Genomic DNA, 14,088 nt, shown 5'->3' on the forward strand with positions numbered 1-14,088 from the left:
TCATTCTTGATTCTTAAAGTAGAACTGGAACACTTTTTTACTGACTTTGAGAAATAACTGATTATTGTTTGTTTAGTGTATTACACCTGCATGCTATGACAAATATATTCCAAAACTACTAGATATTCTTTAAAAAATCCGTCATGAAGTCTGACTGTTGCCTCGTTTTAATCAGGTAAAATAAAAATCAAGCACATTTAAAAACGGTAACTAATGCTCACAGAGTTCGACTCTGTTTAATTAGAAGCTCTTGCAGCACCAAAGATTGTGCCAAGTGTGTGGGTGGAGCAGTGTTGATGCTCCGTGATCTTAAAAAAACGTTTCAACCTGAGAGGAAAATGTGGTGGTAACTGTAGTTTATGCCTGCATTCAAGGCTAGACTTGTTGAAACAGTGCATGTTTTAAAGTACTTGTCATCGTTATGCATACAATCATACATAAAGACGTTTATGTACATAGTGGCACGGCCATTCACAGATTTAACATTAACTTTCTATGCTAGCTAAACTGAAATGAATATCTTTTTCTGTTTTGGATTTTCAATTTCTGAACAGAAGCTGGCCTGAAGGCATGTACTATGGAAATAGCTGGGCGTTTTTACATAAATCCTTGTTAGTACCGTGTGTACATAAGAAACATAAAGAATTGGAATAAAAATCTTTCTAATTGTAATCTTATATTACTTGCTCTAGATAGACAGATATACAGTTATATTCAATAAATTAGAACGTTGTTTAAAAGTTCATTTATTTCAGTAACTCATTTCACTAAGGGAAACACTATATATAGATTAACACAAATCGGGTATGTTTTAAAAGCTTTATTTCTGTTAATTATGATTTTTCCCCCCCCCTAACTCCAGCTAATGAAAACACAGCATTTAAGATTAGAATTTGGCATCAGGCCAACAAAAAAACAAAATTTTTCATGCACAAATGGGGGCTTAATGAAACGTATGTTTAATACCAGCTTAAAAGTTTTTTTTTCTTTTTCAAAATGTGCTTTTAATGTGACAATCTAGCCTCCGTATATTCTAATTTATTGAATCTGACTGTATATGGATAGAAATAAAGTATTCACTGTAAATTAGACATCAGCTTAAGTGTAATCAGTCACTATTGCATGCATTCAAATTGGCTGAACATGCAACTGGAAAAATCCTTCCTGCACAACTGTCAGGAACTTTTTTAACCTTTTAAGATCCCCATGGTTGTGCCGCCCTGGATGGAAAGCCATATTGATCTTAACAGAAATTCACGTACCAGACATTTCTGAATAGAAGAACTCTGTCTGGGATAAGTATAGAAATCTTCTAAGGGCTCTTATACATTCAAATCATTGTACATTTTAAAATCATCAAAAAGTAAATATATGTTTGTATTTTACGCATCAGTGATATACAGACTATGCCAACTATCTTTGGTGGCGGTCTTCTCACTTCCTCCAAACTTGACAACATCAAGCTGAGGTTCGGGGCTTAATACTGAAGACTTCAAACTCTTACGGTGATATTCAGTAACACACCAAGCAATACACGCAACCTGTAGAAGCATGTTTCAGTCCCAGTGGGTCTGAATCTCGGCTTACAGGCACTGCAGGGGGGAGGGGATATTTCTTATTGCTATTGTTCCGTCAGGCGCATTTTTCCTCGTTATAATTAGCTCAACTCAACTTGAATTAGGGTTTGCATTGAGCGTTGTTCTAGTTCTTTTAAACGGTGTACATGCACAGCAACACGGTGGATAACATCTCCACAGGCTCTGCTTGTTGTCTACAATGTTTTATACATTTCACTGTATGACTTGTGCACTGCAGGACAAATTCGGACTCGGCCCTGCATCAAAGCACACTGACTCCTGCACAGCAAGCCTCCTTCACCGGAGGCTCCCAGGAACTTCAGCCAAAACGAGGTATAGGACATCGTGATTGTAATCCTACTTTGTCTTGATACACAGTAAATAAAGGAAAGTTTTGCTGTCCTAAATTGGTTTAACTCAAGTTGTTTGTTAGCTCTGCTTTGAAATAATTAGTTTGTGCTCCTAATGAGGCGTTTGTGTGTAATCTGAAGTGGATGGTAGTGGATGGGCTGTTTTGTAGTAATCTTGTTTATCTCGGTGGTATTTTGCTCCTCTCTCTTGATGGCTCAGTCGAGTGCCCTCCAGTGCACGATGAAAGGGTCTGAATGTTGCTTTGAAGGCGTAGAAGGAAAATTGATTGGCGAGAACATGTGGTAGCTGATGAATGCTCTTGCTAATGGCTGTTTTTTAAATTTAGATGCTTGGGTTGAAACTGTATTCATCATCTTTTTGTAACTTTATCCCTCATTTTGATTCAGTTTTACTTTTATGCTGTCCCTGATCTACTTTCTTTTTCATGTTAAAATGAATTCAACACAATTAACAATGGCGTATGTGCTCTGGTTTCTATGAGAGCTAATAGAATTGATGTTTGCGCACCAAAAAGACTGAAAAGAATGTTTTCTGTCTCCGTCTCTCCAGTTCTCTTACTGACTGTACCAGGCTCTGGAGTCATTAAACAGGAGGTTGAGGACGATGGACAAAAGCAGACCTGGGACTGTAAAAAGGTAGAAGCTGCTGGATATGAGTATTTCACATTTCTTTGCGGCCCTCTCACTACTTTGGCTGTCATTTTCTCTCCCTTCAGAACGTGACACAGTCCGAGCTCTGTGAAGTTCCTGGGATCCAGTGAGTACATTCCGGGATTTAAAACCGGGTGCAGATATGTGTGATTGTTGGACAAGTTCTGTGCATTAAACCGTGTGTATACCAGTCAAGCCCAATCAGCAAAATGTGACTGCTGGAAACAATTGTGATTTACATACCACAACCCTATTTAATTTATAGCTTCAGTGACCTCTCTGGTACATAAATAAAGAGAAGATAGCAAAAAAAAGAGGCATTTATCTCAGCTTTCGAAGTTAAAGCATCACTACAGGTGATTAATGACACGCTAAGACACAAAAAAAGCTGAAGTATTCTCACAGGCATTCAGGACAGTCAGGTATGAGGAGTTGAAGGACAATCCTGATAAAGAAGGCTCCCGAATCTTGTCCAACGATATTAGGTTAACACCATTAAAAACAATTAAGTGGTTAAGCAGGTTCTTTTTAAGTTCTTCAGCTCCAAATGAGGTGACCTCAGCCTTATTTGAATATCCATCCATCCATTATCTATACGGGCTTATCCTCGCAGGGATGAGTGATGGCTGGTGCTTATCCTCTGTGGTTTTTGGGAGAGAAACAAGGATGGACAGGTCGCCAGTCCAGCACAGGGCCTGTCCGAATATGAAAGCAGAAAATCTGAAAGCATCCAGGCTGCATGCTTTTAAAAAGGTGTTGAACTATAGAAAGATGGTGTACTTTATAACTCCATTCACAGATAATTAAAAAGTATAAATAAGGTATTTACTTTTAATTAAAGCCATCTGATGGGAATTGAAACACTTCTTTTTTGACTTTCCTGCCAAAGTAATGAAAGCCAAAAGATGAGTGAAGTCCAAACAACTCTAGAGTTGTTTTTCTTGGAAATGAATGTGCACCGAGTAATCTGCATAAACTGTTGAGTGTTTGTGATTGTGCTGGGTTTATCTGCCCACTGCTGTCAGATTCACGGCGGCTGTTTTCTGCAGCATCTTCCCCACCATGGAGCAGCAGCTGTCCACTTCGCTGAAACCAGCAGCCCACAACAGCGGTGGATCTCTTCCTGACCTCACCAACATCCAGTTTCCTCCTCCTCTGCCCACCCCGCTTGACTCAGACGATGCAGCTGCCCCCTCCTTCGGCTCTCCCAGCAGTACACAGAATCTGGGTAGCAGTCAAGGTATTCCTCAGATGCTGCCATGGGCTCGTTAAAAAGTTATCGTTTAGTTCTCAGTCCTGATTTTGAAAGATACATCCACAGAACCGCCAGGGCTGTTCATTTCAACAGTTTGAACCTAATTAGTGGCAATTTAATGTGAGTGCTTTTAAGAAGATTTTCTCCTTGCTGTTTTTGTGTACTGGGTAGGAGTGAACAGCTCTCAGCCTGCAGTAAACATGGAAATCCAGTCTGGCCAGGACAACATGGTTCCTCTCATCCTAAATGCAGGAGACTCACACCAGCAGCAGAACCTGCAGCTCTCCCAAATGTCTCCACCACTCCCTCTTTCCCAGGTACTCTCTGTTTGGAATCCTGGAACGTGAGAATGTTATGGATGATTTGTTGGATTTATTTTAGTTTTGTCCATTTCAAAACATCCCAGATGTTTTGTGGTAACAGGAACCCTTACATACAGGTTTTGCTGTGGTGGTGGGAACCCTGCTGTGTGGTGGTTTTGTTGTGGGCACTCGGACCATGAGCAGCTTGGTGGAATCCTGGCTGGCAGCCAATGATTAACAGGCATGTTTTGGGCGGGCTGTGGGTTGGGGGGACTCCTGGACCCTAGTGAGGTCCCACACCATTGACCTCGATGGAGCTGTCTGATCGGGTGTATTTCCAACCGCCGTTGACTGCCCCTGCCTGTCTGGCAAGAGCAGTCAGGAAAATGTTGCCTTGAGGCACTTTACAATTAAAAAAAGTACATTCCAAATCAAGTGCATTCATCCCAATTGACCCTAGTTATCAAACACTATATTTATGTTCAGTTTATTATTGGGTCTGTGATGGACTGGTGACCTGTCCAGGGTGTACTCCGCCTCTCGCACAATGATAGCTGAGATAGGCACCAGCACCTTTCGCGACCCCAGAAGGGATAGACATGTTAGAAAATGGATGGATGGGTGAATGATTGTTGGGTTTTTTAACCCAAGTGTCATCCACATATCTAAACCAGTGAGTTAGTGGTGTTCCCTTGTAAGCACTGCGGCGCTCTGCTCTTCACCTCCTCCATGTACAAATTGGCCACAATGGCTGACACTGGGGAGCCCAAGGCACACAGAGACGCCTTGCAGTAAGGATATGGACTGCTAGCTACCTCCTGTGATCCTGCTTTTATGGCAATATATGTGCAGTTGATCGCTTCAGTAACTGCAGGAAAACCGGCTTTTGCTGCACACCACCCTGTAATGTTGGCCTGTTCAGCTCCATTTAAAGTGAAAGTGATGAGCTTGGCTGATGTAGATGATCTAATTGCACAAATCTGCATGGCTAATTTCAGATTTAGCTGCTATGGTTCTAATCGGTCAGCTAGAGCCCTTTAAAAGGCTCACATAGGAAACCCAACAGGCCCAACAGCTGGACAGAAACACGAATGCAGAGCTCCTTGCCACTGTGCACATGGCTGTAAACGCCTTGTGGCCGACGAGACAGTCTTCATCTTGGCCCAGAAAATCCTCTCTAAATGCACACGTTGAAATACTACCAAATACTACTATTCCTGATACTGATAACAATAGCATTAAATAAATTAATTGTTCATCATCTCTCTGGAGTGTAAAAATACAGTTTTCACGTCATTAACAGTTTTGTTGCAGGTGTTGCCAAATTGGTCTGTATCACTAGAAAGGTACAAACCAAGTCATAGAGCTGCAGTGGGAATGTGCGGCAGCATGCACCCAGCTTCTATGCTGTACACACTGTGGCCCTAGAGCCTCAGGAATAATTAGCTTGGAAAGATGAGACTAAAATTGAATTATTTGGACGAATTTGGCATGAGCCAAATGCAGCAGATGACATGGAAACTTCAGTCTGGACTTTAAGCAACATGGATTCTGTGCCTCTCCACTCCTCCTCTAGACTCTGCAACCTTGATTTCCAAATGAAATGCAGAATTTACTTTGAGCTGAAAACAGGACTTTGAACCATTTAACAATAGACTAGTTCCTTCGCTCCTTAGCCCAGATAAGATGCTTCTGACATTATCTGTGGTTCAGGAGTGGTTTGACACGGGAATGGGACATTTGTAGCCCACGTAAAGTATTTGTCTGGGTGTAGTAGCACTGACTCCAGCCTCAGTCCATTCCTTGTGAAGCCCCCCCCCCCCCCAAAAGAATTCTTGAATGGATTTCACTTAACAATCCTCTCATGGCTGCGGTTCTCGCTGTTGCTAGTGCACCTTTTCCTACCACATTTCTTCCTTCCACTCAATTTTCTGTCAATATGCTTGGATACAGAGCTCTCTGAACAACCAGCTTCTTCAGCAATGACCTCTTTGTGGCTTGGTTTTACACAATGTTCTGATCTTTTGAGATGTTCAGGTAGGCCACTCCCTTTTGGTTCAGCAACTCCATCTGCATTTAACAAACACACGGCCAGTCATCTTGCCAGCTCAACTTGAATGATGTGAAAGGCAAAAGTGATCCGTATGAGTGGGTTTGGGGTTGTGTTTTTATTACAGAAGAAGAGTGAAAGTAGCAGCAAACACAGTGTGTATAAGAGCATCAAACAGGATTCCCTGAAGAAAAATGTTTCTGAACATCAGGTGTATGCTTTATATGAAGGGATTGTATTGCAGCAGACATGCAGGGTGCTGATGAAAATGATAAAGTCCTTTCACAGCTGGAATAGAACTGATTTTCTAACCTGTGATTGATGTCCCAGGTCATTGTCAAATTTGGAGATGCTCTGACCCACTTGTCCAGGATTCACATTGTGGCCGTGATAACAAACAGATCTATGTCATTTCCAGTCAGAAATGGCACAATGCCTTAAACAGACATCTAAACATCTTATTGATATATAGAGGACATCTGCATTCTTATCTGCAAAACTCAGTTCTTCCATCTTTATTCAGCCTGTCTCACAGCAATAAATTAAAATGCAAAAACAATAAAATAAAACATAATTTTCCAATATTCCAAGTGGCAAGATGTCGTGAAGTGCTTTACATTAGTGTTGCGTCATTATCAGTATTTTTACTTACCAAAGACGTTCTGGACACTGCAGTCGCTCCTACATGTAGGTGTTTTTTTCTTACAGCCACATATAGCTACAGTATTTTGTTCCAGTCAGAGTTGCCCCAGTTTGCTGCTCCAACATGGAACTGGGTTAGGGAAACTGTGATGTTCTAATGATGTCTTATCTGAAACTTGTTTAGCTTTATCATTTGTTCGTAAAGATATTTTTAACTCCATACATCCAGTTACAGCCTTCAAGAATCTAGCATCTTGCTCCTAATGACAATGTTTTAATTGAGTTTACTGAAGTGCCTGGCTAGCATTTGCATGTTTCCTCTCTGTTTGGATATGACTTGTTGATAAATGGGTTGCATTCTTGTTGTGTTCTCCCCAGGTGGCCATCAGTGCTATGGATCTCGAGCAACAATTGTCCCAGTATTCTTTCATCAGCCAGCAGTCAATCCCCCAGACACACCAGAACCAGCAAGTGAGTTTCTGTCCAAAGCCAGCTGTTACTCAAAACATCTGTTAACCTCATCCCACTTACACTCCTGAATAACATGTTGAGACCGGGATTTGCATTTCTTAGTGCTGGATCATAACCAAAAACTTCAAATTGGCTGACGTAGAAACGTGAGCAATAATACTCATAACCCCTCAACCAGCACTAAAATGTGACTCAGTAATGTGTAGCCCCATCGTTCTTGTTGATCAAACACTTCAGAAATGTGTTTAGGCCTGCGTGATGTGGTTGTTTCCAGCAGGCGGTGAGGGCGTTTGTACATGGTACATTAATGTTTGACTTAAAGGCTAACTCACCCCCAAATGATCTTAATTTGCTAATAAACTGTTAACATGATTCTCTCAAAGGGCTGTCTACATATCCTGGTGATTATTTTGACCGATTACTACATATTTGTACAGATCTTGCTTTTGTGTCTAAAGCCATCAGTTTGCCGCACTCCTTAGGTTTAACGGGTGTCAGGCATTGAATTTCGAATCAGTGTTGCTATTGGTTCAAAAGGTTTTGCGATGTCACTTGGAGAAACTGACATCAGTAGCGCTGCTGCTATGGGGTAGAAAAGCAGCTCTGTCTCATACGCTTCTGTAGAGAGTAGAATAGTGAGTTTTGTGGTCCTTCTATCAATTTTCAGCTTAGCATTACGTTGTGTATTTAGCATTTATTTAGCTTTTATTTGTCTCTCTCTGTTGCATTATGAGAAATTGTTATTTATTGTGATTTTACTGCATGCTCTCCAGCAGACGGGACTAGTCCAGCTGCCGTCCTCTGTGAACTCCTGCTCTTCGTCAGACAACCAGACTTCTGCACAAACTAACATGACAATCGACATGAACACGGTGAGCAGTGCACAGCCCATACATTGTGTGTCCGTATACGTTATAAGTGGTACGTTGGCTGGTTCCTGTTCTTTCTGAGGAGTTTTAGTCAGATGGCATCAATCGGTAGATTTTTAGCTGTGATACTTTGTGTCTTAAGTCTTCCTCTGAAAGGAACACACAGTTGTACACAGTGTCCGAAATTAACTTCCTGATTCACCGGCCAAGTTGGCCGGTAGATGTAAAAATCAACCGGCCAGGCATATTTTTTACCTGCCAAAATATTAATCCTCACCAGACCTCTCAATTTTTACCAAAAATTAAGAGTGAGATCATGTTAATTTAGTGGTGTGGGGGCTGGCTGACTGGACCCCGGAAGAGAAATCTTTGTTTCCTACCTTTGATAGGAAAATATTAAGTTTATTATAAAAGGCACAATACGAATTATCAGATTCACATCCAGCCAATAAAAAGCACTACAGATTACGATTATTCTATCCATGTTGGTCTCATTTGTGAATAAGGCAGAGTTTCATCAAGCCCAGCACGTAGTTAAAAAAATGCAGAATAAATAAGAAAGAAACTTATAAACAGACTAATAGCCGTTTTAGACTGAATCTGGCTAGCAGAACTGTTTTCTGATCCAGCGTGCAGCCATGACTGGTTCTGAATGAAGGATTTATCTGGGAGCCGCTCTCCCCCCATGCCTCCTGCTCTGCAGAAGGAGGAATTTAGGCTGAGCTCAGGATGGACAGAGCTGTGAACGGGTCATCCGCAGCCCAAATGGGTTTTGTAATTTATTTGGTACAAACATTTACTCGCCATGTGGCAGCTAGCCCTCTGGAATTCACTCGCCAAACGGGAAATTTGACGACTGGCGAGTGTTAATTTCGGACCCTGGTTGTACAGTGTGTTTTTTTTTTTTTTTATTTAAAATTCCTAGAACATGTGTTCTTTACAATCTGCACCATACTCAGCTTATTTACAAATTAAAGCATTGCAGATTTACAGTGTTTTGTTGTTTTACAGTTTTCTGTTAACATATTTGATTTTGCTGCTTTATGACTGCAGTATGAAAGTAGGAATGGGAATTGTTGAACATAAGTGGTTCATATCCAACTCATCTAATGTGAAGGCTTTGCAGTATGTGGTGAGAGGAAAGCATTAAGGTGAAGCTAACGTATGCTTTTTATTCTGAAGATATGCTGTATTATGTCCTGTCATCATTATTATTATTATTATAACTGCCCTACCAGACATTCAAAATCGTTATCTGTTTGTAGAGCTGCTATTCTTCTTTCCAGCACTTTTAAACACTTTCTGGCATTGATTCTTTTGTCCCTCTCTGAGCCTGTTTTAGATATTGTCTGCAATATTATGGGATAGCCTGTTGAGTTTTAAGTTAAAATTCCTATATTTTGTTTTATTGGGGACCTATGAGTTATGTGAACTATAAAATTTACATGTTTGATTTCTGTTGGATTGGTACTAAAAACCCAAAGTGATGCAGCTGATTATCCTTAGTTTTATAATATTCTTTTGCCATGGTTGAATTTTGGGTTCTTTCTGGTTTTCATTCGTTCCCTGACGTTCTTCCTTTTTCTTCCTCATCCCGGCCAGCTTTAGTTATGCACTGAAGTGACATGCAGTATTTGGCACGTTCATTCCTTGACAGTGCTTGGCAAAAATGTTCAAACCCTTTTCAACTTTTTCACATTTTATCTTGGTTTAGCAACAAATCTAAACATATTTTTTTGTGATCTTATGTGACTTGCCAACATAAAGTAATGCATAAATGTAAAGTGGAAGGAGCATGATACATGGTTTTCAATATTTTGCATACCTAAATGGTAAATGACCATGTGTAGTTCTTTTCTAGTCTAGCCTGAACTCTCAAAAAGCTTTTTACACAAAAGGTTTCATTCCGGCAACTACACTCACATTCATACACCTATTGACATATCAGTGTGCTGCTCAGGGGTTAAACCCACATTAACAAGGCAATGCAAGTGAAATTTCTTTAGGGAGCACTTTTCAGTAAGAAGACGATTCATTCTTCTCTGTTTAATGTTGTCCCTGCCCAGCCTGTCGGTTTAGAAGGACGGCAGTCTTGCGGTCTTTTTTCCATGTTCAGGTGATGGAACTCTATGGGATGTTCAAATCCGTGGATGTCGTTTTAGAACCTAACGCTCCTTTAAACGTCTCCACAACTTTCTCATTGATCTATTTTCATGATGCTGTTTGTTCAGCAACGTTCTCTAAGAAACCACTAACGCCCTCACAGAACAGCTAGATATTCACTCAGGTTAAAATTACACTACTTAGTCTGAAGACAATGTATTACACTGTTTTTTATTGGTGTCAAAGGGGCTAAATAAAAATGCATGCCACCCTTTACAAATAGAGATTTGTATTTGTTAAAAAATACTTGAAAACCATAGTATTGTGCTATTATTTCTCATCATTCAGCAATTACAAGATCATTTCTGTTGGTCTGGCACATTCAATCCCAATAAGATACCTGGAAGTGTGCGGTTGTAACATGACAAAATGTGTTGCAGAGCGTTTGAATACTTTACAAAGACTGTAAATGTGAGGTGATGCTCGTATCCTGGGTTGCAAATGACACCAGTTGAAGCAACAATGTGTTCAGGAAAGCGTCATATGCAGTGTGAGAGGAACGGCACATAACAAATCCACTGACTGGAGAAAGGATGCGCTCCTGTCTGAATAACATGGATGTATCCTCTCGTGTCAGACTGCCTCCCTGCAACAGTACCGCCACAGGGTTGGATCCTCTGCCAATCAGTCTCCAACCTCTCCCGTCTCCAATCAAGGCTTCTCACCCGGAGGCTCACCTCAAGTAAGGGCGCGTGAGCCGACGAGCTGAGGGCTCACTTTGTGTTGACATCACCGTCCCTTGCAATGTAGTTCTGTGGTTGTTTTTGGCGCGTAGGGGTCTGTGTTGCTGAAACCCTCAACCCACCCCTCCCTCAATCCAGCTTGTTTCTGTTGGTTCAGTAGTACTGCAGATCAGGGCAACACATTTTCATTTCTATTTGATCACAGACAGTGCAAAAATAAAAATTGCTGGTGAGAAACCTTAAATAAATCCTATCTTTTTCTGACTAGTGACTTCACCATTGTCAAGCAGAAAGGGCTAACATCAACACTCTTTTGTATGACTGAGCATAGAGGGCTCAAAGTTGGCTATTTTCAGCATTGGTTTAAAAAATTAAGCACAAAGATACCTAGAGATGTTCCAATGTATTTCAAACTAAAATTTTCTATAATACATTGCGATATTTCTGCAGTCCATTTAGGCTGCTGGAGAAAGAGAGTGTTAAAGCAAATAACATGAAGGCAACATGTGATCCAGCTAGGTTGCTTTGCTTTATCCCTTTAAGCTTTTATCAATTTGTCATGGAATATGACTAATTGAACTAGAAAACATTAACAGTCTTTTAGAAATTTCAGAGTTAAAGAAGCATAGCGCAAGTTCCACAATTTTTGTAGTCATCTGCCCCCCTCTGGCGACAAGTTGAAATGACGCCAGTGTTATGTAAGAGCATAGGAGAAGACAGCTCTTGCGCGGCTCTTTTGTTTAGAGCCGTCATGTCTTCTGAAGTAAAATAGCTATAAATATTGAAGTTAGCCCGCGTTCTCTCGCTAATGCGTTATTGGTGGTGGAGACTCAGTGTGTAACACCCAGGCGAACGCCCCTAAACTGACTAACGGAGCCTCTGGAGAAGCAACTGTGGTAAATAGAGGAAAACTAATTTTACATGTTAGGCAATTGTAATTGTAGCCCCAGTTCCACCGGCTCGGTTTGGCCGCACACCCGTCTGCTCTGCCCGCTTACAAAGGGTCTCAGGAATAGTTTTTTTTTTCACGGTCAGCTCGAGTTTCTCTGGACCTACTCAAGAGCACGGTCTAACCGAGTGGACTCCAGAGGAGTTTTGACCTGAACACACTGTTTTTCAGTGAATGGCTGAGGGGCAAGGAGAAATGAGACCTGTAAAAATTATTTTATTGCCGATCTTTTGTGCTCGTCACTCCCGCCATGGCTGAGGCAAAAAAATCTCATAACGCTGTAAATTCTAACTACGTGAGTCAAACTGGAGCCTCTCTCTGCTTTCGTCTCTCATGCACACACTGAGAACCGTTGAGACTGTCTGCCTGGTGGGGAGCTGTGCCTTATTTTGTTGTTAGTTTAAATGTAATGTGGGCAGTCATTTTCGGCTTCGTGTTCCGGGGATCACCTTATCTATTGGTTGTCTGACATGCCAATCAATGTGACGCCCTCACATAACGTCAGTGTGCATGCTCGTTCCTTCTTAGTTTCCACTTGCTAGCTTCACATGGGCACTTCTTGTGTTTATGTACCCAGGGAGCTTCAGTTTCAACCGTTCATTGTAGCTCCACTGCTCTCACCGTATACTTTGCCTCCCCATGGAGGCATTTCCTTCTTCCAGGCATTTCTAGGTCAGGTGAAACAAAAATCACACGAAGATAAACCGAGAAGGGAGGAGCCGAGGCAGGCGAGCTAAACAGAGTAGGGTCGGTGGAACTGGGGCTAAAGAGAAAGAAAATAAATAATAATTAACTTATGCACCTTTAGGAAGGTTCTACATTCTCTTAATTGTGTCTTTGTAATATACACAGTTAAGCCCAAAGTTATTAATACCCTTGGTAGATTTTAATTTAAAGTTATTCTCATTCAACCAAGAAAGTTTGCTTCTGGTTAAAATTAGACAGGTATCTCTCAAAAGATGTAAAAGCAGTATCTATTGTGTGTAAAATAGACAGCTTTTTAAGAACATTTTATGATGAAATTACTTTCTCAAAATTTAGATTATAACCCATGTTATAATTACTAAGCAGCTTCTTGTATGTTTTCCATGGTATTCTGAGGATTTAGCTTTGGTGTTGTGCTCCCTTTCTTGGAGGCTGGACAGCCTCCTAACCATCACCCTAATATTTAGTCGTCTCCCACAGATTCTCTCTCAGGGTCATGTCAGGACACTTCATAAAATTTCTATTACTTCCAGTTATGTCAGTAAAATTAACAGCGTACTTTAAGTCTAAATCACACTTAAGGTCTAAGTCTAAAATTATTTGTAAAGGCTTACATTTACAAAAATCTCAAATTGTTAATTGGCTGCAAATCTGTGATCACTGTATCTCTATTAGTGACATGGGAAGATCACAAGAAACAAAACCTAGCGCACAGAGAATAGCTTCAAGTTAAACCAAACCGATCAAATGAGAGCGCTGAAGATTTTTTATGAGGCACAGTTCACAAAAAGACCAGAGGACCTCAGGACAAAGAATGCAATAACTGCAATGTGAAGGAGGATTTGCTTTGATTGCATTAAAGATGGATTTTGTTTGCTTGAGATGAAAAAGGATACAGAAACAACAGCGGTGAGGGACCTGGGCGAGGTGAGTCTCTCAGTGTGTGTGTGTGTGTGTGTGTGTGTGTGTGTGTGTGTGTGTGTGTGTGTGTGTGTGTCCACATGTGTGTCCTGCTGTTTGCTCGGCCCCCTCTGGTCTGTCTTTGTGCTGCAGGGACTCCTCTGTAATCCCGAGGTCATTCACTGGCAAAAACACAACTGCTGTTTCGTGTGCCCCGTTGTCCTGCTCTGCTCTGTGGGGACATCTGCAGCAAACACTGATAATGTGGTTTCAGACTAAGATGACTGAGGATATGATCCAATTACTCATGAGGTCATGCTGAAACAGGAGAGGTTCTGTGGCTGATCATACGAGGACATCTAAAAGAGAATTTCTAACTGTCTAGAGTTAAGCATGCGCGAGAAGTCTGAAGTCATGAAGGGGTCTATATTCTTTAGTCATTCTCTTTATTCTGCGTGTTTTATATCCCACTGGGTTTGTGTTAATTAAAACATCAAGGC

At 41.1% G+C, this 14,088-nt stretch overlaps 1 protein-coding gene across 5 annotated transcripts in view; it reads left to right on the forward strand.

Annotated features, from left to right (window-relative positions):
* Window positions 1–14,088, forward strand: part of crtc1a (CREB regulated transcription coactivator 1a) — a 37,130-nt gene that overhangs the window by 12,069 nt on the left and 10,973 nt on the right. The window contains exons 5-12 of one of the 5 annotated variants that reach the window (XM_021322085.2): window positions 1,816–1,910; window positions 2,499–2,584; window positions 2,665–2,705; window positions 3,625–3,839; window positions 4,026–4,171; window positions 7,227–7,319; window positions 8,093–8,191; window positions 10,929–11,033. In XM_021322085.2, the coding sequence (XP_021177760.2) occupies window positions 1,816–1,910; window positions 2,499–2,584; window positions 2,665–2,705; window positions 3,625–3,839; window positions 4,026–4,171; window positions 7,227–7,319; window positions 8,093–8,191; window positions 10,929–11,033 (880 nt within the window). The remainder of the gene's footprint in view (window positions 1–1,815; window positions 1,911–2,498; window positions 2,585–2,664; window positions 2,706–3,624; window positions 3,840–4,025; window positions 4,172–7,226; window positions 7,320–8,092; window positions 8,192–10,928; window positions 11,034–14,088) is intronic. The other 4 variants (XM_021322086.2, XM_012873571.3, XM_021322087.2 and 1 more) reach the window with 4 other exon arrangements.

This window comes from Fundulus heteroclitus, chromosome 6 (genome assembly GCF_011125445.2).
Source record: "Fundulus heteroclitus isolate FHET01 chromosome 6, MU-UCD_Fhet_4.1, whole genome shotgun sequence".
Taxonomy (NCBI): domain Eukaryota; kingdom Metazoa; phylum Chordata; class Actinopteri; order Cyprinodontiformes; family Fundulidae; genus Fundulus; species Fundulus heteroclitus.